This window comes from Anser cygnoides, chromosome Z (genome assembly GCF_040182565.1).
Source record: "Anser cygnoides isolate HZ-2024a breed goose chromosome Z, Taihu_goose_T2T_genome, whole genome shotgun sequence".
Classification (NCBI taxonomy): domain Eukaryota; kingdom Metazoa; phylum Chordata; class Aves; order Anseriformes; family Anatidae; genus Anser; species Anser cygnoides.
In genome coordinates, this window is record NC_089912.1 from 79,519,469 (window position 1) to 79,544,022 (window position 24,554).

General features: G+C 35.9%; 1 protein-coding gene across 7 annotated transcripts in view; it reads right to left on the bottom strand.

Moving 5' to 3' along the window:
• Positions 1-261: 261 nt before the first annotated feature.
• The window catches only part of SV2C (synaptic vesicle glycoprotein 2C), a 112,534-nt gene continuing 88,241 nt past the window's right edge, over positions 262-24,554 (bottom strand). For all 7 annotated transcript variants that reach the window (XM_048053679.2, XM_048053674.2, XM_048053673.2 and 4 more), the window contains 7 exons: positions 23,097-23,207; positions 21,394-21,482; positions 20,399-20,563; positions 17,098-17,231; positions 15,303-15,506; positions 13,874-14,033; positions 262-3,781 (listed from right to left, as the gene is read on the bottom strand). In XM_048053679.2, coding sequence (XP_047909636.1) covers positions 3,598-3,781; positions 13,874-14,033; positions 15,303-15,506; positions 17,098-17,231; positions 20,399-20,563; positions 21,394-21,482; positions 23,097-23,207 — 1,047 coding nt within the window. In that variant the 3' untranslated portion in view covers positions 262-3,597. The remainder of the gene's footprint in view (positions 3,782-13,873; positions 14,034-15,302; positions 15,507-17,097; positions 17,232-20,398; positions 20,564-21,393; positions 21,483-23,096; positions 23,208-24,554) is intronic.

The following is a 24,554-nucleotide window of genomic DNA, read 5'->3' on the forward strand; positions in this document are numbered from 1 at the left end:
TTCAAGAAAAAAAAAGGAAAAAAAAGAGTATGGTAAGTGAAGATTTTCTATCAAACAACCTGTCACAAGTAAAACTAATAAAAATAAATTGTGGCAGAAATCAAAACATGTGGTCTGTTTTGCTGTCAGTTTTCATGTTTTAAAACAGCTGACCATCATAGTAAGTACCATTATAAATGCTATCCAGTTTCTTTGTCATTAGGGTATATTGTACTTTTTGTCATTGCTGTCACTGGCATGAGTATTTCAGATTTACAGGAGAAGGGCATTGGACCCTGTGTCCAACTTCAGTTTAGACTGAAATAATTTTCCCGTTAGAGGTCAGTCAGTCGATTATGTGTGGTTGTTAGCTCTGATACACAAACACTATCAAGTTCAGTACTCTGTATGTATATAACACAGTTATGTTGCCATGTAAGACAGTATATAGTATTCTCTTTTGAAGGTATGTGCAAATGACCTCTTAATTATAGGTGTATCAGAGATATATATAGGCCACTAAGTGACTTTTTGTGTGAGATATAAATGAACAGAAATAGAAAGGAAGTAAAATTCCTACTGTCCAATGTATATTACCTGAGGTCACTTCAGAAGCTGCAAAAAAGATGCATTCCCTTAAGACCAGACAGCTCACTTCTGCTTATAACCTACATAACATTTGCATCCAGATCTCCAGGGATCACATTTTTCTGTTTCAGACTGTGGAATACGAGTATCTTACCAAGTATTTATAACTTGAAATTGCATTCACTCCTTTTGTCTTTATGGGGTAAATCTTTATCGCATTCAAGCCCAAACCACTTGATTGTTCAAACAGCTTTCATGCTGGCTCACACATCAGTTCAAATGTGTTGAGCCAACTGGCTAACGAACTATTGAGATTCTAGTTTTAGTTTTAATATGGTGGAAATATTTGTGGATTTTTTTCCTTTTGTTCTCTTCTGTTTACTTTTTCTCTTTCCTAACCAGTATTCTCTTTAGTCCATTTTCCTACCTTAGAACATTCCCTCTAATCCTGGACCATGCAAGGTCCACATTGCTGGGCACTTTGTCTTTACTAATCTCCGCTGTTGCTATATTCCAAGTACAATGCAGGTTTTCAGGCTGCTCACTTCACTATATCCAGACTTAATCATATACTTACGATGTGGCCAGAACTTAGGATAAGAACCAGCATTGTAAACAGCATAATTTTACAAGTAATGAGATTTTAGTGCATTAACCTTGAACCAGAACCCTCAAGAGTTGAGTCTTATTGTACTGTGGACCATTTCCTCCACACTGATCAGGTGGCACAATGCATTGGATCTGGACGTTCTTCAATATTATAAACAGAGTTGGACAGACTATACTACTTGAAGTGGACAGTGCACACAGCAAGACAATGCAATATTACCATTGCTGTTGATGTTCATTCAGGACATGTACAGAGGCTTCAGATTTCAAAATAAGATGTAAAGTAAACACAAGGAGGTGGACATGTGCAACTAATGAATGGCACAGAGAAGTGGGGCCAAAGTCAAACATGATTCTTACCAGGGAAAACAGCCTTGAAATAATAAGACGCTAACTAGTAGACAAAAGCCACAGGTGCAAAACTAAGGCCCGTGTTTTATTCTTAATCTGGAACCTGGTGAAAAATAATTCTTCCTCCCCCTTTTTAAACATAATTTAGAAATTTAAAATACATCTTTTAAATCATGTTTGGATATACAATATTTTATGTCAGACATTTTGACTGTCCATGTTTTAAAATAAACATACTTCCTGAACTTTTTTTTTTTTTGCTATACCATATTTTATTTATCAACATCAAAAAATGACTAGTAATTTTCAATATTCATGCTTTTTTAATTAAGCCTGTTTTCTCATTTGTTAATACCAGAAACCACACCCTGGGCTAATTTTTTGTGCTACAATGTATAGCACAGGCATTTGTTTAAAATCAAAAAATGTAACTTCCAAATTTAGTAAATAAATAGTGAACCTTAAATGTAATAAATTGTCTTGTATAGACTGTCTTTCACTGACTCTTTCAATACAACTAAAATGACAACTGACAAAATGCAGAGATAGATATTACTACCCAAAAGTAAGTAGTTCTTATATATAAGAAAAAAAAAAAAAAGTGAAAAAATCTATCTTACTATATACATTGACCTTACCTGAAAGCCTAATTTCTTTGGTAATGATTTAGCCACTTCATAAAAGTTCTCAGACATAATTAAGAAAAGTACTCACAAATTTTCCCTTAGATTTTATACCATTTTTTTTCTTTAAAACTTGAAACCTTAGATAGTTCATCAGCTGATACAAACTGTCTTAGCTTCACTGAAAGCAAAGCCAGTTTCTGTCATCAGCAGATCTGTTCCTTTTGTCTGATAATTTTACAGATGTATCTACATTTAACTTTTAATGCTAACACTTTAAAGAGATCTGATAACATTTTTACAGGGCAGTAGGACCGGTGGGGATGTCTTTATTGCAACCCATAACAATTCATAGCATATGGCTTAGAAGGAACATATTTACTACCATTTACTCTCCATCCTTACACTTGGTCTCATAAAGATATGACCACTGCCTACAGCCTTGGCATGGTTTCCTAATGGCTTTTCCAAGAGCTGTTTGAAAGTGTTAAATGGTGCGATATCTCTATGATATTAAAAATCAGCTGAGTAAGTGGTTGTATGAAGGAATGTATAAACTATGAAAATAATTCAGGTTTTAATTATTGCTTTTCTTTGTTTTGATATTGTTTAAAAAATTGTTTTGAGAGATTTTAATTACACTATATGTTGAAGTTATGACCTGACTAAATTCAATAGGTGGCATTCTGTGACAGAGAAATATATATTAGAATTGTAAATATCAAACAAAAGTGTACCAAACAAGCTTTTCTGACAGCATTTTACTTTTCATAGAGTTCACTGGCTTGATTCTTCCCTTATTCACACTTACAATAACATAAATACTGGTTTGCATTGATTCACACCTGGAACAAGACACATTCACTGTTTTAAAATGGCAAAGATATTCCAGATGCCACAAATGAGAAGAAAGCTTTTTTTTTTTTTTTTTGAGGACCAGCAACAAAGAGTACTGATGCAGTCTATACAGTTTTCTGATTAATGCTGCATGCATTGATAAATAGAAGAATAATATTTCTTGCACCAATACTGCTAAGGAATTGACTTGCATGTCTGCACTGTTACAAAAGCTCATAATGCCATGACCAAATTGAGCATATATGTATATATTTTTTTTTTTAAATAACATGACCACTTGCATTTTAAATATCTAATTATCAGTATGTTTTTTGTCTTCCTGGACATGTCACTGGAAGTGTTTTAAGAGGTAGCTTTGCAGTCTGAAGTTAAGTGAAGTGGTTTTAAATAGCAAAGTATGCAAGCAAATGAAAGTGAAATCTAAAACTTTCATACAGTAGTTTCTAAATCTCTGCCACTCTTTTTCCGTGTTTGATTTCTGCCATCAGAGCACTCTGATAAGCATCGAGAATCTGAAGCCTTTGCACCATCAAACAGTAGAGCTCACATTTTACAAAGAAAGAAATAAACAGTAAATGGCTTTTTCCAATTACATCAACACCTGTGTTCTTGTGTCAGGAAGCCGAAGTCCTACCAGACCTCCACATACTAGAACAGTAGAAGCAAGGAGAATAGGGATTGCTTTGGTGATGCCAACAAGGGAACCAAATATTAAGTTTCCAAGTACAGCTGCTGCTTTGCATAGTGCATTCAAAAAGCCAAAGCCTGTTGCCCTAGAAGAAAAAACAGAACAAGGTTAAAATGAATGTAAGAGTAAAAATCTTTGAAACAAATCCTCAGTGGGAATAAATCAGTATAGCCCTCTATCTTAAAGAGAATTTATTACAAGGATTCTGTACCTGATCTTTATAATGTGAAATCAAATCTCTACTGTGACAGCATTTTATTGAGACAAATTCATTCTGCTCCCTTGGGGACAAAAATGTGAAATGAATAAGTGAACAGGCAAGTTTGTACTTTCACACAACAAAGGACCTGCAAATGGAAATTCAGTAACATTTAAAATGGTGGATCAGTAGAGAGGAGGTGAGAAATCTTTCAAGAGCTACATAGTGATTTCAGAAGGAGGTCACCAAAATAAAAGGATGAGCATCATTGGGTACTGAATAAAAATTGTTTTCATACAGATGGTATGCATGTTCAATACTTTCTCAAAAGGCTTATAAGACTTTTAATCGTGACAAATGGCTGTCTGTTGGGGCAAAGAGAATGAGGCTTTAAAAAAAAAAAAAACACAACCCTGCTTGGTGCAGAAGAGATATCTAAGAAATTTCAGACAAAAGGGATTGCCAACAGAAAACATAATACGGGCAACTCAGAGGGGCTTATGCTTTGTAGAGGTATTATTTTAAAGGTATAATTTTTGGTAGCCAGCACATAGATGTACTATGCAAACTGCGACCCTTTTTATTAAATGTGTTTTGACATGACAGTATGATTCATAGTTGCATGAAAAATAATTGTCGTAACAAAAGCGTCCTAACAAAATCATCTGCAAAATAGCAGAGTCTTTAACATTTCCCAAATCTCTAGGAAGTGAAAGGGAGAATAACTGTTTCAAGCTCACACTGTGCTCACTGGGACAAAATAATAAGAATCACAATGATTGAAACTTTTTTCAGAAAATAAGAATTTAATTATTAATTATTGCCATTAGAAGGAAAAAGTCCTCCAGTCTAAACAGAAAGAATTGACAGAAAAACTAATGGACTGAGTGACTAAGAGGTTACTTAGTTATTGTACTGAAATTCTATGTAAAGGAACGGAAGGTCCTATACTCATATACAGTCAGTACTCCTCAGAAGTAACTATGACGAACTTCTGCTACTGTAGCTCACAGAATTATAGAATGGTTTAGGTTCAAAGGGACCTTAAAGATCACCTAGTTCCAACTTCCCTGTCACTTGGAGGGATGCCACCCAGGTGATCAGGTAGCCCTGGGCCTCGTCCAACCTGGTTTTGAACATTTCCAGGGATGGGGCATCCACAGCTTCTCTGGGTAACCTCTTTCAGTGCCTCACCACCCTCCGACTGAAGAATTTCCTCCTAACCTCTAATCTAAATCTCCATTCCCTTAGTTTAAAGCCATTCCACCTTGTCCTGTCATTGTCTGACTGAGCAAAAAGTTGCTCTCCATCTTTTTCATAAGCCCTATTTAAGTATACAAAGCTGCAATAAGGTCACCCTGGAGCCTTCTCTTCAGGTCCCAGCCCTCTCAGCCTTTCTTCATACGAGAGGTGCTCCAGCCCTCTGATCAACTTCATAGCCCTCCTCTGGACCTGTTCTAATAGACCCACATCTTCCTTGTGCTGGGGGCCCCTGGATACACCACTCCAAGTGGGGCCTCACAAAGACAGAACAGAGGGGGACAACCCCCCCCTTGACCTGCTGGCCACTCCTCTTTCGATCCAGCCTAGGATCCTTAAAAGCATCCCAGAGAATCAACCTGAAGTAAGCAGACTTGATTCCAAATGACAGCAAGGTTACAACTGAGAGGTTTCTCAAGGTTTTTCACAGAAATATTTTTATTTTGAAAAAGAAAACCTAACAAGGGAGAAGACTTCCTCTACCTCAGGCAAACAATGGATGTAGCCACAGCCCACAGTGTCACTAGTTTATGTTTTCTTCTGCAAATCCAGTCACTGCATCTTAAAAGAATTGATCAGTCAGTCCCTTTGGTGTCCTACCTCTAAGTCATATCTCATGGGAAAGGTACAATATCCTGTGTAGAATAGCTCACCAGGATATTGGGGTTAGTAGCACTAGCCATGTCCTGAATTTATGTGGTATGCTGTATTTCAGAATTGTACCAGTCCTGTTATATTTGAGTATGCTGCACCGAAAGAATAATGAAGGTGGGTCTGTATCCTGCTGGTATATTTCCATATATTTCTGGCTCTAGTTTGTTCTTAGAAGCTGAAATCTAGTTAATCAACAGGGTCAACTTCAGAATCATTTGAAGTAATGGTATAAGCTAATGTTTATTTTTTGAGTAAACATAATTCCTCTTTGTGCAATACGTTGTACCCATGCAGATACTGCATGTAAAGAAACATCAATAATACCTAGGGAAGGAGGGGCAGGTCATTTGGATAGCAGAGCAGAAACTACCCAGGAAATGAGCTGGGAAAAAAAATAGCAAAAGGGTCTCTAATATGTCTCTTGAAAGGTCAAATGGCTATTTTTTTCTATGTTTGATTAAACCTGCATTACTTACGTAATACTCAGGGCCTAAAAAGCTAAACTTGCACATGGAGGTGAGTATCTTCAAAATGACATGCTCTGCTGCCTGACGGTGCAGACCAGTGAGGTCTGTCTGAGAGTGCACTGCTGAGAGCACCAGAGGAGGAACCTTTGGAAGAGTTGCTTGAGAGCCTTCCTGTCAGGGAAACATTTGCAGCAATTCCTTGAAAATGTTTCCTCAGAAGAAGACTGATTAACTTTTAGGAAGACTTTTGGAGAAATCCAACCAAAGGAGGACTGGGAGATGTACTGAAGGAAGTACGAAAGAGCCACCCTACTGGAGTAATTTTTCAAAGTCTGTGGTCAAGTGTCTACCACAGACAGATTTGTACTACCAGGCAGACTAACCTGAGCATCAGAAGCATACCTGTAAAAAACTGACCAGAATGTGAAAAAGGTCCTGACAGGGAAGGAGCTCCAGAACGATGCGTCTTCTTGGGTGAGAAAGAATGGAGGTAGGAAGGAGGAACAGGTAAAAGAAAGACTATGGTAAAAAAGCTTTACCACAAACAGGTAGGAAATGGTTAAAGACATCACAGTCAGATTAGAAAACAGAGTTTATCTGATAGGATAAATAACAGACTGTAGCTAATTTGCAAAAGTCAGGGGAAGAAAGAAAGGAAAAGACTCAGAACTGTTCCAGTTTCAGCCTTGTTTATACACAGAAAGTATTTCTAAAGTTGTAGTGGTGACTGGTTGTAATCAGTGTCTGCAGACGAAAATACAGTTTCTTAGGCTGCCAATATTGGTGTAAAACCAAACTCGTTCCCAAATAACAGTAACAGGAAAATAACGGTGTTCACATAGAGAAAACAGACAATTAGTCATCAAAATCCTCAGTATATTCAGAGAGATACCAGAGTTCCCTAAAGAGAACATAGATTTAGCTAATACAAGTTTGGTTAAATATAGGCAGGAAGTCTTTGGAAAGGCAATACTACTAAACATACAGGGATGCTTTATTTACGCTCCTTGGTGTTTTATGCTACATTAGAAAGGTAAGTTCTTTCACAGACGATATTGGCTTATATTAACTAGTTATAACAAGGGTCTGAATATAATTTTCTGAGTAATTTGGACCATTAACTTTCATGTGTTGGGCTCTACAGGTAGCCTATTCAGGGTTGCCATTACAATCAATATAATTATCAGTTATACATCCAAGATTCCCATATTAGGAATTAACCTAATTTTGTAGTATAATGTCTGTTATATCTGAGCAAAATTAAGGTTATTTTTTGGCACTGAAAATCCAGTTCTGCTTTGTGAAATGGATTTATTCAAATTTTCCAATTGTAAGGGGTATTAATTAGTCCAATCTCATCAACATTATCAAATTATATAAAAGGAAGAGTAAGATAAAATAAGCCCATTTTTATGCCCTTGGCTGTTCTGATGGTACAAACTGAAAAAGCCAGCAGAAGTTCAGTTGTTTGATCTATAAATAGTTTTCAGGCATGTCCTTTTGCCTAAAATATGCACATCATTTTGCCTGGTCATTTACCACTGCGAGAACAGGAAGATTTTTAGAAACTTAGGTAAAATGTTTACTTACACAGTCATTAAGACCCGTACCTGAAAAGCATTATCACTCTCCAGCCTTCTGCCTTTATATCTTTCAATTTTAGCACTGTGTTTGAATGTAATTTCTTGTGCAATAATACTAAGAATGAAATAATTGACAAAAGTTTTGAGCTATGGGGATGGCAAATTCATGGTAGTAGGTTTATAAAAGCCCTCGTAATTCATTCTACTGAATCCAGGAGAGTAAAAATAGCCATGCAATGTATACGTTGCAATACACAAACATGAGAGTAGAGTCTTCTCTTACAGCACTAATACAACCTTTGCTACAGTTTTTGGGAAAGTGCTAGTGTACAGGAAGTCTGCAAATGATCAAGGATTTATAATGTGCCATCTCAGGATCACAAATGAGTTAAGTGAAAAAACACAGAAGTGCAAGGCCATTACTAAATACACTGATCTACACTGTTTGTCAGTTACTGGGTAAAACACTGGCATAAGAATATCTTTCTGACTGTCAACAATCTTCATAATTGGCAAGAAAGTCAGTAGAAAGAACCCCTTGTTCCTTTAGAGAATGTCAATAAACCCTTTGGGCAAATCAGTAAGACAGTCCTTGTGAATCACTGTGGGCTTGCCTTAAAGACAAAACAAAAAAAAAATAGAAAAAGTTATAGAATTTAGTATTAATAGGAAAAAATGTTGAAATCCTGTAAAAGTGTCAGGTCTCATAGAAAGCTGAGTGTTAAAGAAAAAGAATTTTCCCAGTATTTTACTACTGGTGCTGGGAAACCTGTGACAAAGAAAAACACCAAGCTTCCTTTCACCCAAGTCTCACATAACAAATGGCAAGAATCCAAATGGTTAAAAATAAAGGGATTATCCAAGCCTTTAGATTAAATGTGCTTGTTTCCTAGTTGCCAAATGTGCTCCTTCTTAGACCAGGTGCTTGTATTCTTAAATAAAATAGTTCGGGTCCACTTTTCTATAGTTTATGGAGCACCTCATAACTTCATTTTCATGCAGCAGAGTTCTACTGAATGTGTAACACGGCCATTTGATATCCCTCTTGCTAGAGCTAGTGCTAAACTGGCAGCACTTTACAAAAGACTCTGAGTAAGATTTTTGTGGGGTTTGATAACTTGCAAATCCTATGAAAACAGTAAGTTTCTGAATGTGCTATGGATAATTTTCTAATCTGACATTTTCAAAAATAAGTACACAGGTCATAGTCTTGCCAATTACACCATTTTGTGTGCAAGTAAAATCAGAGAATGTGCCTTCCTGCCTTAGACTTGCTTAAGAAACTGCATAGGTGCGGCATTTCATGCCTTTAAAACACCAGCATGCAATTTCAGCAAAGTGCAGTTGAACTGCATCCACAGGATGGCAGTAGAAAATAGCTGCCAGGAAGTCTACTATAAGTTGATGACTGCTGTTATGACTCAAACGACTAGAATACTTCTCTTCTGACAGCCACAACAATAAAAAGTTGGATTTAAGATAACCTGTGAGTAGGGTTTATTACTCTGGGGACTCAAGAAGAGATTGAGAAGATAAATATAATAAACTGAAGATAGGTGACTTAATTCTTAATTATGACCAAACCTTTATGAACTTTCAGAGATATTAAAAAAGGCAAAACAGGATGAAATCATTTTATAGCACACCTTGAATTCTAAATATTCCTGGCCATGATTCAAACCCTGATGCCTGGCAGCCTTAGCAAAACTGAAGAATTGTTGGTTATCTCATGTAATCTGACCTTGATTTACTCTGTGGGAGATACAAGGATTCCACTTTCTGTTTTTGTCTTATTTGTTGTAACCATTCCTTGAGAAGAGTCTTGGCTTGTAAAGTTGGTTCTTCCAAAGTTAGCTCACAAGAAGACACTTAATACTTACATAAATGTAAAAATTCCATTTAAATGTCATAAAAATATCCTAAGAGTTACTTTTTCAGAGAATTTTAACTCTCTTCTATTCATATTTGTATTACAGGCATAGCTAGAAAATTATGCAATGTTATTTCAAGTCCCTTTGGCACAAAAATTACAACACAATCTGTAATTACGTCATCATACAATATATTTTTTTTCCACATTACTCTGCCAATGCACAGAACAAAGACAGCTTGAGGGATAAAGCATGAGGCAGTGAAGGAAACTTGGTTTCCCTCATGTTGCAGAATTTGGAAGGTACACAAATGGGATTGGGACTGCAAGATGAAAAAGCAGAATCTCATGATTAACGTAGTTGAATGCTGTCAGGAGAACAGATACAAACCCCATTCCCATCGCAGAATTTCTATATGATGCTAGCAAGTCATTTAAGCTAACTGAATAGTCATTAAGTATGTAATTCACATTTTATGTCTGCTCAGCTTAGCACCTTCAGGTTTGTGTTGTTGAAGTGCTGAGCAGTGGAAGTTATATTTTGAGCCCATTCCCTCTTCTGAAATTCTCACTGATTGGGATTCCAGGTCCCACATGAGACAAATCAAGCACCTAACATCATTTTTGACAACATTATCGTTTTCCTCAGTGCCTTAATTCCTGCATCACCTCCCTCCAGAGAACAGCTCTGAAAATACAGAAAGTTTATGAGAGTGGAAAATCACTCTACAAACACTCAGAAATGTTCACAAGATTATTAATAATTCTCCTTTAGAGGAGAGCTTTCAAATATATGAAATAATTTGGTTTGGCTCTCAAGAGGGCCACAGCTGACCAAAGACTTCTGAGAACCTGCTGACTGTTGAGCATTCCAGAATCACACAGGCCATTAAGAAGATAGACAAAATACGAGATAAAAGATAAGGACAAAAGATGAGATAATACTAGTATTCTTTTTTGTATTATGGAACTGGATTAAATTACTGGTTTATTAGATATGAGCTTACTTATAACTGCTCATCACCAGTGTCCTTTAAAATCTGTGTATTGAAAAGTAAGTAATAAGTTAAATACTGTTTTACAATGATTATTCATTACTAAATTTTATCTGAAAGATTGAAACATACCTATAACTAGGATTTGTAATGTATTTTCTACTTTCTAATGCAACTTCCTCTCCCTGAAAACCACGTGACATGTATACAGTCTCCAACATGTCTTATTTTAGCAGTTCCACAAATCAGCTCAGGTTTTATAAAGAACATTCAGGGAAAAACAAACAAACAAAAAAACAAACAAAAAAAAAAGAAAGAAAAAAACACCTGCAATGGCATAAAATATAGAATCCTACAATCATCCAGGTTGGAAAAGACAATGTGACTCAGCAAGACCCATCACTAAACTGTCTCTTAGTACCATGTCTACATGTCTCTTAAACACTTCCAGGGATGGGGACTCCATGACTTCCCTGGGAAACCTTTTGCAATAAATTATTCCTAATGTCCAATCTAAACCTCTCCTGATGCAACGTGAGGTGATTTCCTTGCATCCTATCACTTGTCACCCAAGAAAAAGAGATGAATGTTCTCCTTGCTGCAACAACACCCTCCTCACTGCAACTTCCTTTCAGGTAGTTTTAGAAAGAGCTGAGGTCTCCCATCAGTTTCCTTTTTTCTAGACAAAACAATTCGAATTCCCTGAGATACTCCTTGTAAGTCTTGTTTTCTAGTCCCTTTATCAGCTTTCTACTTATCAAGAATTTAGGAAAAACTACAGAATTACCTCAAATACAGGCATTATATTGTTAAATAAATTTATAAAATTTATAAATAATGAGGTGATTTTGAATGCATTTGAAGCCCAAATCTGTTAAGGTTTTGAAGCAACCTTACCTCTGCTCTTTGGGCAGCTAATGAAGAGGAAACCAGAATGTGTCCTGTGTATCACATACACCATGCATTTCCAAGTTTCTCACCGCACCCCTACCTGACAGAAAGCCAGTACAATTTTCCAAAAATAACCTGGGGTATGACTTATGAAACACTTTCTGTATTACACTGCAAGATACTGGCAAAGCCCCAGCAGTTTGGCTATTGGCTAGTTTCCAAGGGGAGTTTTGTGGGAGGAAAAGGAGGTGCAGCCCAGCCTGATCTCCTGTGCATATTAGTATGAACCGGCCTCCTTACACACACATTTCTTTCAGCCCAGACTCCAGCTTCTATTTGCTACTGGTTTGTGGTCATTTCACTGGTTGTGAGTAAGCAAAAAATATTTATTGGAATAATAAAAGAATGATGCACCTTTGCCTCAACCTTAAAAATTATAGGTAGGAACAAGCTTCCAGAATTGCAATCCCAAAAGGCAAAAAGTGGCTATGATGGAACCAGAACTTTTGGAAAACTCATTTTCAGTATATGCCAGCAATGTTTGTCCTGAACCAGGATGACTTGACCGATCAGCCTGTTTACACAGATAATATAAAATGACAAGTTCTCTATCTGAGTTGTTGCAAAAATACCCCAAAAATTCAGCTGCAAGTACATTTTTGTATTTTGGTTCCATACAGTTATTATTGCATGCATAAACATTTTTTTAAAAAAAAGAAAAACAGACAAAAATTTTCTACAATCTCATAGTTAGCAGAAACTACTAAAAATTTTTTTAGCTGCAAATATGGATACCCTAAAACATAAGATATCAGTAGCATACTTTTAATCATTCCTAGTAATGATTTTTTTTTCATTAATACCAATGGGTTTTCCAATTATTTTTTTCTTCATTAAAAAAAAAAAAAATTTGTGCCTACTACATTCAGGAATGCCAATAAAATAACTATTTGTAAAGGACTTTTATTAGAATTATATCATAGCATTTGATTGACGGAATCTTTCTTACCAGAAGACTTCTGATGTGTAACAAAAGCTGTAGTGCTTAAACCTTAGTGCTTTGAATTCATGAGTAGCTTAGTATGGTTATTTTGATATAACCACAACAGATTACTCTGTAAAGAAGCACTTATTTAAAAAAAATAAAATGAAAAGAAAACATATTCAACCAGTTTACTGTCTTTCTCTCTTAATGGACAGTACCAAATTTAGTTGAATCTGTGTCCAAAAACTAAGACTTTAAAGCAAGTCATCAGGCATTTATAAACTTCTGGACCTTTTTGTTTTTTTCACTGTATTTGAAACTTCAATGGGGTGGCATAAGAATTTGCACTGTGATAGAGAAGAGACACTCCATACCTGAGCAGAGAACTGGGCAGTTTTACTTATTTTTTTTTTTTAAAAAAAAAAAGAAAGAAAAAAAAAGAAAAAAAGGAAAAAAAAAAGATCCAAGTCTATTCAATAGGTTGTGGCTTTTATGATTTTACCACTGACATACTACTGTTGAACTACACTTCTTCCTTCTGTCAATTCAAAGGCATAAAGTCATCATTAGAGAGTATCTCAACATTAGAGGAAAAATGTCTTTTAGCAGCAGTGCTTGCAGGACATCAAAACTGTCTAGAGCATCTTTGCAGGAAGGGTCAGGAGCAATGCCTGAGACACTTATGTATTTACTTAATGTAGATACTGGTCTATGTATGATACTAGTCTGTATGTACAGACCCCTAGTGACCCTGAACACAAACTTGCTGCAAGCTGAATAACAGCTCAGTGTGATTTAAGCCCTATGTCTCTTCTAGCAGGCACCGTTGAGCTCCAGAGAGTGATTTTTATTATCATCCCCACTATTTCTTGAACAAAAGACAAATGCAACAATGTTTCTATTTTGGACCAAATGTATTCATCGTTAATAGCTAGCTGCACTAGGGGAAGCCCAAAAATATTCTATTACCATTTTCAGAAAAATTGATTATTATCAGTGTTTTAAATAAGAGCAGCAGTTAGAACTTCTTTTTTTTCATATGAAAATACATTTGTGGTATTTTCCTGATTAGGTGATATTTGACGTGAAAGATAAACCCAAGAGAATAAAAAATCTTTTTTTCCCTTGCTATTCTTAAGACAAACTGTGAGTACAGCTCACCTAAAACATCACTATTGCTGGAAAAAATACAGCATTAACTATTTCTATTACCATATCTGCTGGTACATGGAGATGGAGTCAGAAAATTTAACAGAGATGTATCTGCACATACCTTCTGTCTGTAGGATACAACTCCACAGTAATGACATCAAGAGAGTTCCAAGCTGAGATGGTGAGACCGTTGTAGAGGCATAGCATACCTATCATCATGGATTCACTGGTCCCAAACCACAGGAAAAAACAGCTTATGCCAGAAAGAACCATGGAACCACCTATGCAAGGCACAGACAAAATGAGTGCTAAGTGAGGCTGAATTTAGAAGAATGATTGTTGTTTTGTCTAACATTTCTATTCACACAGTGAAGCAAAATAAGTGACCCATATACTTGAGTTAAAGAATGAAGAGACGTTCTTTGCCAGTAGACCATTCAGGCAGACAAATGTTAGAAGGGGATCGGGGAAAAAATTTAATTCCCTTATATCCTTTATGGAGATACCATAAAGTATTAAGCTGTAGCCCTTTCTAAACTCTCAAAAGAAGCTGCAAGGAAAAGTATCCCTGTTCTTACTTGCTCAACATCTTATGAATTACATGAAACTCATTCATATAATGTAGTAATAAGAACATGGAGTAGGAAATGTATTTATATATAGTTTTCTAGAAAATGAACATAATGAACTATGTTTAGCCACTTAAGTAAAACAAAAACATATCTGTCTTTGCAGATAATCCACAGTAGGTGTCTTTCAGCTGTGTTACTTTGCAAAATAGATAGTAGGCAAATGACTGCTAACTGTTCCTAGGAGATACTCTAGTAGCTGAGGATCACCTGCATACATCCTGCTTTCTTTCAGCTGGAGCAAAGATATGCCAGTAGTCAGCACCCTTCCACATTTCATCCCAAATGACTAAATTACTGTTTTGTAATATCACTGTGGAAATCCAATGACTGCTACCTTGGCATAGCAGAGCTGGTTATAGACCCCTTTGTTCTTAGACTTTCTAAATTGGCAGCTTTTTAATGAGCACTTAGAATGCTACATAAACCAAATAGCCGTAGAAAGAATTTTTTGCATTTCTCTGAATCAAATTCTTTAAAAAAAAAAAAAAGAAGAGAGAGAGAGCGAGAAAGAGAGAAAGAGAGAAAGAAAGAGAGAGAGAAAGAGAAATAAAGAGAGAGAGAAAGAGAGAGAGGGAGAAAGAGAGAAGGAGAGAGAGAAAGAGAGGGAGAGACACAGAAAGAGAGAAAGAGAGAGAGAGAAAGAGAGAGAGAGAAAAGAGAGAAAGAGAGAAAGAGAGAAAGAGAGAAAGAAAGAGAGAGAAAGAGAGAGAGAAAGAGAGAAAGAGAGGGAGAAAGAGAGAGAGAGAGAGAGAAAGAAAGAAAAAGAAAGAAAGAAAGAAAGGAAGGAAGGAAGGAAGGAAGGAAGGAAGAAAGAAAAAGAAAATGTTATTTTACCAGAGGAGCTTAGGAGCTTTAGGTTTTGTGTTTTTTTTTTTCTTTTTTTTTTTTTTCTTCTCTGTTTTAAAGTGAAGTCCATACCTAACATTGTTAAACGTCCAATTCTATCCATCAGAAGAGCAGACACAATGTTCCCTGGTAACACTGCCAAAGTTCCCAGAAAATTAACGAAATAAATCCAGTAGGCACTGTAGTCATCATCAAAAGAAATTTGGCATCCTGTTCTGATATGGAAAAATGTGCAATTTATAAAATCACTGTCAACAAATTTATATTGCTCGAGATCTGTGGAAAGAAGAAAAAGTACGATTTCAGCTAACAGTTGACTCCATGTGCAACTTTTGATTAAAAACATTTGATGTTTATGCAACCTTACTGACAACTAGGAGCTTTTACTGCTTCATAAATGGCACTAGTTATTGCTGTTACTTCTGATAGCCTTTTATCTTAAGAGAAAAATATGTGAAGGTTATAATAAAGAATAACTAAGACATTGAATAAAGCAAATTATATTAATGTATTTCAGCTCTATTTGGGTCCTATTTGGTTCAAACCTCTCATACCAGGCCTGTTGTGCATAAAAAGCACTGGATTTCTGCAAGTTTTTATCAGGCAGCCTTGCCATTGTTCCTCACTCTTGCTCGGTGTTAGACTTGTGATTTCCATACCAGAGAGCCTTTCAGATGAAACTGTTGATCATGCTCAGTTTGACTTCTTATAAGGGGAAATGTTCACACAGAATTCAGATTAACTTACTTTCATTTCTGAGTAGACTGCAAGCAGTCTTCAGCTCAGTTCGAGTCTGAAAAAATGTACTAGGAAATGTATCTGACCCAGTGTTTAGAAATGCAATTAGTTCTTTTTTTATTAAACTTTTTCACCAATTGTGAGCTTTGCAAACTCGGTGTCTGTTTTAATATATATCATTAAAGAACAAATAATCACAGATATATCTTCCATTTTTTATAATTATGCATCTAGTCAATCATTTTGAAAATTATCAGTCAGATCTTGCTAGGATCTGGTTTCAGATTGGCACTACTGTATCTTGACAATGGTGACATTTTCATGCATTCATTATTAAAAAAGGATGCAGATGAATCACTATATGTAACAGTCCAGACCATTCTACTTCAAATAACGTTTTACAGTTCTCTCCTTATACTTTCCCCTTTATTTCTGGTCCTTCCATCAGCCTTAAAGTCCTTTCTCAGGAATACCCTTCTTTCAAACAAAGAAAGCTGAACATTGCTTGTTAGGTATAGCCTAACTCTGTAACTAATTTGATTATTTCAGTTACAGGAAAGAAGTAAAACGTGCTGCATCTCTCTGGACACAAGCTTAGTTTACATTGTTTTAAAATGAAAGAAAATAAACAAACAAACAAAAAAAAACAATAACAATGACATAAACAAACCAGTTCTTCTGCTTAAACATGTGAAAGCACAAATTCCTATTTTTGGTAAAATACTTGGTAGATTGGGAACGATTATAGATGAGGAAGCATGCATCTTGAACTCACCTCCTGTGCCTATGTAAGAAGAACAGAATAGTCCCATTTAGACCAAATTAAAATACACCTAATTAAAGCAACCAGTTTCTCATCTCCAGACTGAATCTCTTTAGGGATGATTAAAATGAAAGGAAGGTTTATTATCTGAGTCAATACTAGGCCTGTAGTATCTCAAATGGAAGAGTGATCCTTTCTCTTCTCTGGTATTACATTATTGAGGCTTGTTGATTTCATAGCTTTGTGTTCCCTAGTAGAAGGCTTCCTGTATGCTTCATTAGAAATTCAGAATCTATAATCAGTTGACAAGAGTCAGATGATAACATGCAGATGCAAAATTGGTACTCAGGAATTTTCATGTAATACCTGTGTTGTAGAAGGTGGTATTCACAAAAGTACAATTCCTGAAGTATGTGTTCAGCGAAGTAATGTCTTCAAATACACAATTCTTAAAAAGGGAATCTTCAAAAGTTACTGATTTAAACTTCATCATAATAAACCTGTAAAATACAAATAATTTCTGTCAGTCTACTTTGATAGGTTAGAAACAGCAACAGGTCAAGCTGATAAATCTTTATAGTTTTATTTGGTATGCTGAAGAACCTCAACCCCAGAAACAGTGATCACTTAAAGACATTCCAGAGACACGATTAATGATTAGCTGATTCTGGAATACTCTCTTTCAGAAAAAGCGTTAATAAGACACATAGCTGCTGGCCATAACCAATGACACTATTTCTGTGGTAATATTTCAGTTATTACTTTAATCATCAACCAAAAACAATGTCATGACATCCTTTTAAAATGACCAGAACTCATAATTTGACATTACAGTCATAAATTGAGAGCTCAGACTCCAGGAACCCAGTCTCTTGGAACAAACAATCACCTGCTGGTACCAACAAGCTGGAAAGAAAGAATTTTTCAAAGAACGTTTATTTGTCCATATGAAAACACACTGGGCACTGTGTCAGGCTCAAATCCAAAAGAAATTGCTTGAAGATTTTAAAAATGATTTTCTATCTGGTTTTATCATTATCACAACAATTACATTGGCAGTTATACAGCTAGGTATCAAACAGGAAGAATGTTTTTTTCTAGCCCTGTGTTTGCGGATGCAATTGCAAATACTGTGTGCATAAAATGTGCACAAATGAATTGTCATTAACTTTTCCTATTTCTGAACATCCTTATTCCTACTGACTTTTATTTAACTCCTAGGTCTTTGATCATGGCTGTCAATCAAGTCATCCATAGAAAAAGTTAAAGACAAAGTATATTACTAGCAGTAATTTTCTACCTCAACATTACTAGCCTAAAGCAATGCTGTAAGTTTTTTCCACTACGCTTTTAACACAAATATCATTATGCTAACAACAACAAGAAAAAGACAGACGTCTTAATAATAAATTTAAATAAATAAATAAATAAAATTGAACCAAAATATTGAATAAATGAAATTTAAAATATATAAAAATAAAAATAATTAAACAGCAATTTTGCGATGTTTCACCCTTTTGTGATTTCACATGAGGGTATGGAAAAAGCTGTAACTAAAGAAGGGTAGTTTTGCTGGAAGACTGCATACAAAAGGAATAACTCTTTGGAAAGTAGTGCTTTAATTGCTACATGCCAATAAGAACTATTAAAATGGCAAAGCCTTCCAAACACAGATCGGCTCTACTCTAATCAAACCTGGTGTGTTTAGCTGTTTATTTTTTTTATACAAGACTTTTAGTAGGAATAGCAACACACAAAAATATGCTACGTTTCAAATAGTAGAAATTATCCTCTCAGCAATACAGTTAGAATCACATCTGTACGAGAAAGTAGAGCAAATGTTAATTATAATTATCATAAGAAAAGAATTACTAGCTAATGAATTCTTTTTCTGTATTGGCCAAAAAAAAAAAATGGTGTTCTCAGCCCATTAATTTTAGTCACTATATCATTTCTCATTTGTGACAGTCTCTGATTAAAATCAGGCTAGTGTTCAGTGTCAACTCATTATCATTTTTCATATAACACTTTCCATTTTAAAAAGTAGTTCAATTTCAGAGCAGAACAAAGAACATTTAGCAATTGGATTAGTCAGTTCTAATAGGAAAGGCAGACTATATGTACTAAATTCTCCTGATGCACTTTTCACCTTTGGACAGGAAATATGTTGTGACTAGATTGCAGTGAGTTGAATTCAAACCCAACAGAAATGTAATGAAGCATAAAGTGAAGTATTGATGTATCTTCCAGTTAAGAAAAAAACATGAGGGAAACAATAAAACTAGGGGTGAGTGAAGTACTGAAACATTTGTCAAAGAAGAATATCAAAAGAGTTGATATTACTGCAGAAAGTATTTTGTGAATCTCAAATAACTCCTACAGGCCTATTGAATTTGCATATTTGAAAGTATTTTAGAGTATATTAGTGTTAGACTTAGTATTTTACAGTAATTTTCAGTTCACTTTGATAAAATCTTGGTTGACAGAATACAAAACATCTAAAACTTATTGACAGTAAGTGGTTCTTTGCTTTTAGGAGAACATCTGTCTCCTGGAAAGAAATCCACCTGGGAAGCAATAGCTAGTTTAAAGATGACAAAACTGCTCATTTTTTTGTCAATCCATAAACTGTGTCAAAGCTCAAGTTCATAGACTCATAGAGGCATTAAGGTTGGAAAAGACCTCCAAGATCATCTGGTCCAACTGTCCCCCAACCACCAGTATTACCCACTAAAACATGTCGCCAAGTACCAAATCCAACCTTTTCTTAAACACACCCAGGGACAGTGACTCCACCACCTCTCTGGGCAACCCGTTCCAATGCCTAACCAATGTTCTTATACATATATATATGCAAGAGACCTGTATTACCAAAATCGTTGATTTTATTCACTTAGACATATGTATTCCTATGGAAACAATAATAATTTATCACAATGTTATTCAGGAGACAATTCAGATGGTTGTTCTCAAAATCTCTTAAGAGACACCAGACACCCAAAGCAGGTGTGCTTAGGTTTTCCCTAAATTATCTATTTATCTGTAAAATTCTAGCTAGGGACTTAATACATATGCATTCAGTTAAAAAACATGATCAACATTGCCAAGGTGTTGTTTTCTTTTTTAGAGCTCTTTGTGCTTTTTGTTGACTTACAGTGGCATTTAACTTTTATATTTCCGTGATCCTGTCCTTTCAATGTCTCACATTTTTATTGAAGTGTCTTAAATCAATACAAGAAAAAAAAAAAAGACCACATAGATGAAAGTCCATCCTTCCTCAACCCCCTGCAATGTTATGGCACACACTGGGTCTGAAAATATTTGTATCCCACTGTGGAAAGAAGGGTCATTATTTTGGACTTTTGGATCTTGTTTCAGGAGGGAAGTAGTGTTTGCATGAGGAATCTAGCACTGAGGCCACCAGGGCATATACAAGTCCACTTCTCCAGGGCACTATTCAACATTGAGTCATGACAAATTGAGGATAGAAACAAATTACCGTGGATGAAAAAAAAAAAAAAAAGCAAACAACCAAAACCAAACAAACTAACAAATCAACACCTATCCATTAATAGTTAATAGGGAAAAATATCAGATCATTAGGACTTGCTTGAACACATGCATTTATTTATTCCAGCCCCATCAGGATATTAGTACATCTCTAAACCTGTCGTTGATGTATTCTCCATTGCTGTGAATTTGATTTTCCAGTGTGAAGTTGAAGACGAAATGTGAAACCTCCTCATTGCGGAAATGTTTCACTCGGGACGCGTACTCATCTGACTGCAGATGTTTAATGACGTCGGGAAACCAGACAGATAAGCCGTAGTAGCTGTGAAAAACAGAAAATGCACAGTCACATCATGGGGCTTGTCTCAGCAAGGCCATAGCAGTACTGGTCTCCAGCTTCCCACAGCCTTGCCCTGCCAAGCCATGGGCTTGATGTCTAGGCCTGTCCCTGTCCCCATCCCCGTCCCCGTCCCCGTCCCCGTCCCCGTCCCCGTCCCTGTCCCTGTCCCTGTCCCTGTCCTACATCGCCATCCCTGTCTCAAGGGGTGGTGTCCCCATTTGCCCTGCTCCTGGCTGGGGTGCTGGGACAGGCCTAGCTGCCAGGCCCTGCCCTGAAGGACACAAGGAAGACCTGTGGCACCCAGACATGAAGAATGGAGCTCTTCCTAGATGGCAGACTGTGGGAGCTGCAAAGAAGAAATCTTTTCTAGTCCCAGCTTTAAACTTTGCTTTTAGATGCAAACAGGTAGACTAACACCTTCTAAACAGAGTATAAATGAAGTCTAATTTGAAGACTTCCAGAATATGAGCTTCTGTTCAAGTTAAGGCAGATAGAGCACCAAGTTCATATTTTTAATATGGTGAGGCAAGAAACAGTTCCTCTGTATTTCCCAGTTGCTGGTGTAATAATACTAGAAGACACCAACACCAGGAGATGCTGGTATTCTGAACCAGTTATTCTCTGAGTCACGCTTGTAGCCAAGAATAGACTAAATTATAAATACTTTTTTTTCTTTTCTTTTTTTGCAGAAATATACTGAATAAAACTTTTCCAAAGAGAAATGGTAATCATAGTGAAAGAGATTTGCATGCAGATGATTCTTTTCTCTGTCAAGTCCATCAAAAATGGTTTAGGATCTCAAGAAATCTTACCCAAAAGACAGGGTGAACCACACAGCTGTAAGTTTGATGGTATTATCCTTCACTGGGTAGTTGAAACATCTCATGAAAGTCAACCAAATCTGAAAATCATTAGGAAATAAATTTATTTTATTAAGTTTTGTCAAATGATACAAGGTTTTTGATTCTGATTTGCTTGCTTCTTTAGGGAATCAGAGAGAGAGAGCAGGCCATCTCCTTGATATAAACCTAATAGCTGTATTTTTTATACAAGTCTGTTAACCTTTGACTATAACCAGGATGTGCACATTCTCTGCCTTTCTGGTTTCTTTTCACTGTGTCCATTAATTCATATGTACTCTGACTACTTAAAAATTTCATCTTCTCTAGGCAACATCCTTTTACTCTCTCAGATAAACCAGATGAAGACTTTCCCGAAGTGTTTCCTTCTCACTTCCCAGTATTACATAGCCTTAAGTTTAGATGGATCTTATTCCACAATTCAACAGGGAGTTGTGTAGTATGAGCTGTCATAACCTATAACGGGTAGAAATTGGTAGTTTATGACAAAAAGCTGGGACTACCCTCAGGTCAGAGATGCTACAACAGAGCTGACTGAGAATGGTATCTCCCCACCCTCACCCCTTTCCCACGCATTGAAGACAAGAGACCATATGTCCTAGGAGATTTTAGTATACATCATGCAACAGGGAAGACTCTGGCCCAGGGGCTAGTCCAGTGTAATAACAAGGATGTGAAACAAACAAGCTGTGGTTCCTTTAAAGCTGCCATAGTAACAAAGCCAAAACTTAACATTTCCATACTCAGTTCTCCATTTTTGAACAAATAAGTTTAAAAATAGACACTTTCATTTTTATTTTGTCTTTCATAACGAAGAGAGCATTTTCCAAGAAAATCAATTTTGATTGGAAATATGTGGCAGAATTTATTTTACAACACAGTTTTATTTGTTGTTTTTGTTTGTCTGTTTGTTTGTTTTTGATGTAGCTCTGGGAAGCCTTTAGATTCCAGATTTTTAACAGCTGTGAAAACCTTCTTTTGTCATGTTTAGGTTAGGTGAGGTTTTTTGTTAGTTTGTTTTTCATTATGAACAAGATTTAGCTCAATTTTCATTGAACAGCTTGAAGGTACTGCATAATTTTTGATTTTACAAAAAAAGTTAAAAAAAAGATGTGGAGCAAAGTCCCAATGAACTTGTCTTAATCCCTTTGAAATATCTCTAAAGTAGTTTTCTGGTAAAACATTTGACATCTAATAAAAAAATAAGCAGATTCAATGCCTTGTAAAGGTTTTACTGGCATTCATTTACACATGTTATTCATTACTTTACCATTTGTAGGTAAGGTGATCACCTCAGGTTTCTGCTGATAATTTTTAATCTCTGCATGTGTCACCTCTTTACGCTGTTAGATATCAATATGTGTTCTCAGTACAGACTGTATTGTGGTGCTTGGACATATGGCTGTGTAACTGTCAACCATCACTTGTGTAAATGCCAATGCAACATTGTTCTCCTCAGAAGTTGAAACCAACTGTCTGTGATTCACCTGCACCTCTTTTGCTCAAAAACCAGAATCTTACACTGGTTCTTGAATCTTCCAGTTGCATAGCCAAAGCAGTATTGCAATTATCGCCATCATGAGCTTAATAAATCCATCCCATTTTTGAATGCTTATTAAAAACCATAGTTGCAGAACAGAGATGTTTTTACTTACACCATATAGCTCTGTGCGAATTCTGACTAAACACCTTCTGTACCAAGTTCCTGTATCGCTCTCTATTTCTATGAGCTCATCTATCTGCTTTGGAGTTTTGATTCTGTTAACCTAGAAATAAAAACAAGACAGCAAATATTTGCATTTTCTTGAAGCATTCAGCTGCATATTATGACATATTAGAAACTTTTAATAAATACCATAACTAAAAATGAACAGGTATTAAACCTGTGTCTAAATTATTAATGTTTTATATCTCTAAAGGAATATAAACACTTTAATAACAAAGTTCATTGTGGAGGCAACTGTATTGAAAAAGCTCTACTTTCAAACCATGTGGGAAATCCATTTGTTCTGAACAAAACAAGCTGATACTGTCAAGTTTTGCTCGAATGCTACTGTACTTATCTCTAATACCACAAAAAATAAAACATTATTTAAAATCTCAGTTAAGCATGTCCAGAGTTTTCTTTCTTTTTTTTTTTTTCTGACTTCCTATCACCACGTTATTGACAGTCTATTGATTAAAAATACAGTAATGACAATAGAAGCATTTGAAATGTCAAGAATTAATAGCTGAATAACATTTTTCTTTTCTTCTTATTTCTTGTAGCTATAGACAGGGAATCTCCTTGTGTTTTGGATGTAGATTTAAACTATCCTTTTTAATGAGGAGAGAAAAAAAACAGGTGAAATCGTCTGGAACTACAACACATTATTGCTGTTATGAATGCGATCATCTACTTTGTCTAAAGTGAAATGAGATAAACAGGCGTAAAGGAAAAATATGGAAATACCAGTGACGGAGAGTGTTGTTGTCTGCGTTGCAAGTTATCACTTGCACAATAGTGTCTGGCAGAACAAGAATGTGCTATATGGTCTTCTTAGCCCCTTCAGGACCTGATAAACATACCACTGTATGGTTTTGGTTTCCTCTCTCAGAATTATAGCAAAAGGCAGTGTATTCATCCACAGTTTATTTAAAAAGATGACGAATAGAAAGAGAATGAAAAGGTAATAAGTAAAATGGGGAATGGGACTGACACATAAAGAAGGAGAGCAACAGACTGTGTCTTCAATGTTTGGCTGCTGTTTCTGAAAGCAGCAATAGCTCCTGTTTTTTCGTAACAAACTGAGCACACCACCATCCACAGATGTGTCAGAGTGGACTACACAGAATTAGGTAATAGCAGCATTGATGGCAAAGTTCTAGTTTTCAGCTCACTGTTTTTACAAATATATCCTGTTTAAGGAGGACCAGCAGCCTCATCACATTAACAGAAAAAAATAATAATAAATAATTTTTTTTAAAAAGCCCACTAAATGGTTTTGTCTGACTGCCTTCATTGTTTTTTTAATACTAAAACTCACTGTCTTGAGAAAACATATCAAAAGCCTGTAACCTTATCATGCCTCTTCCAACAGCAATAATCCTGTTTGCATCATTCGATTTTACAC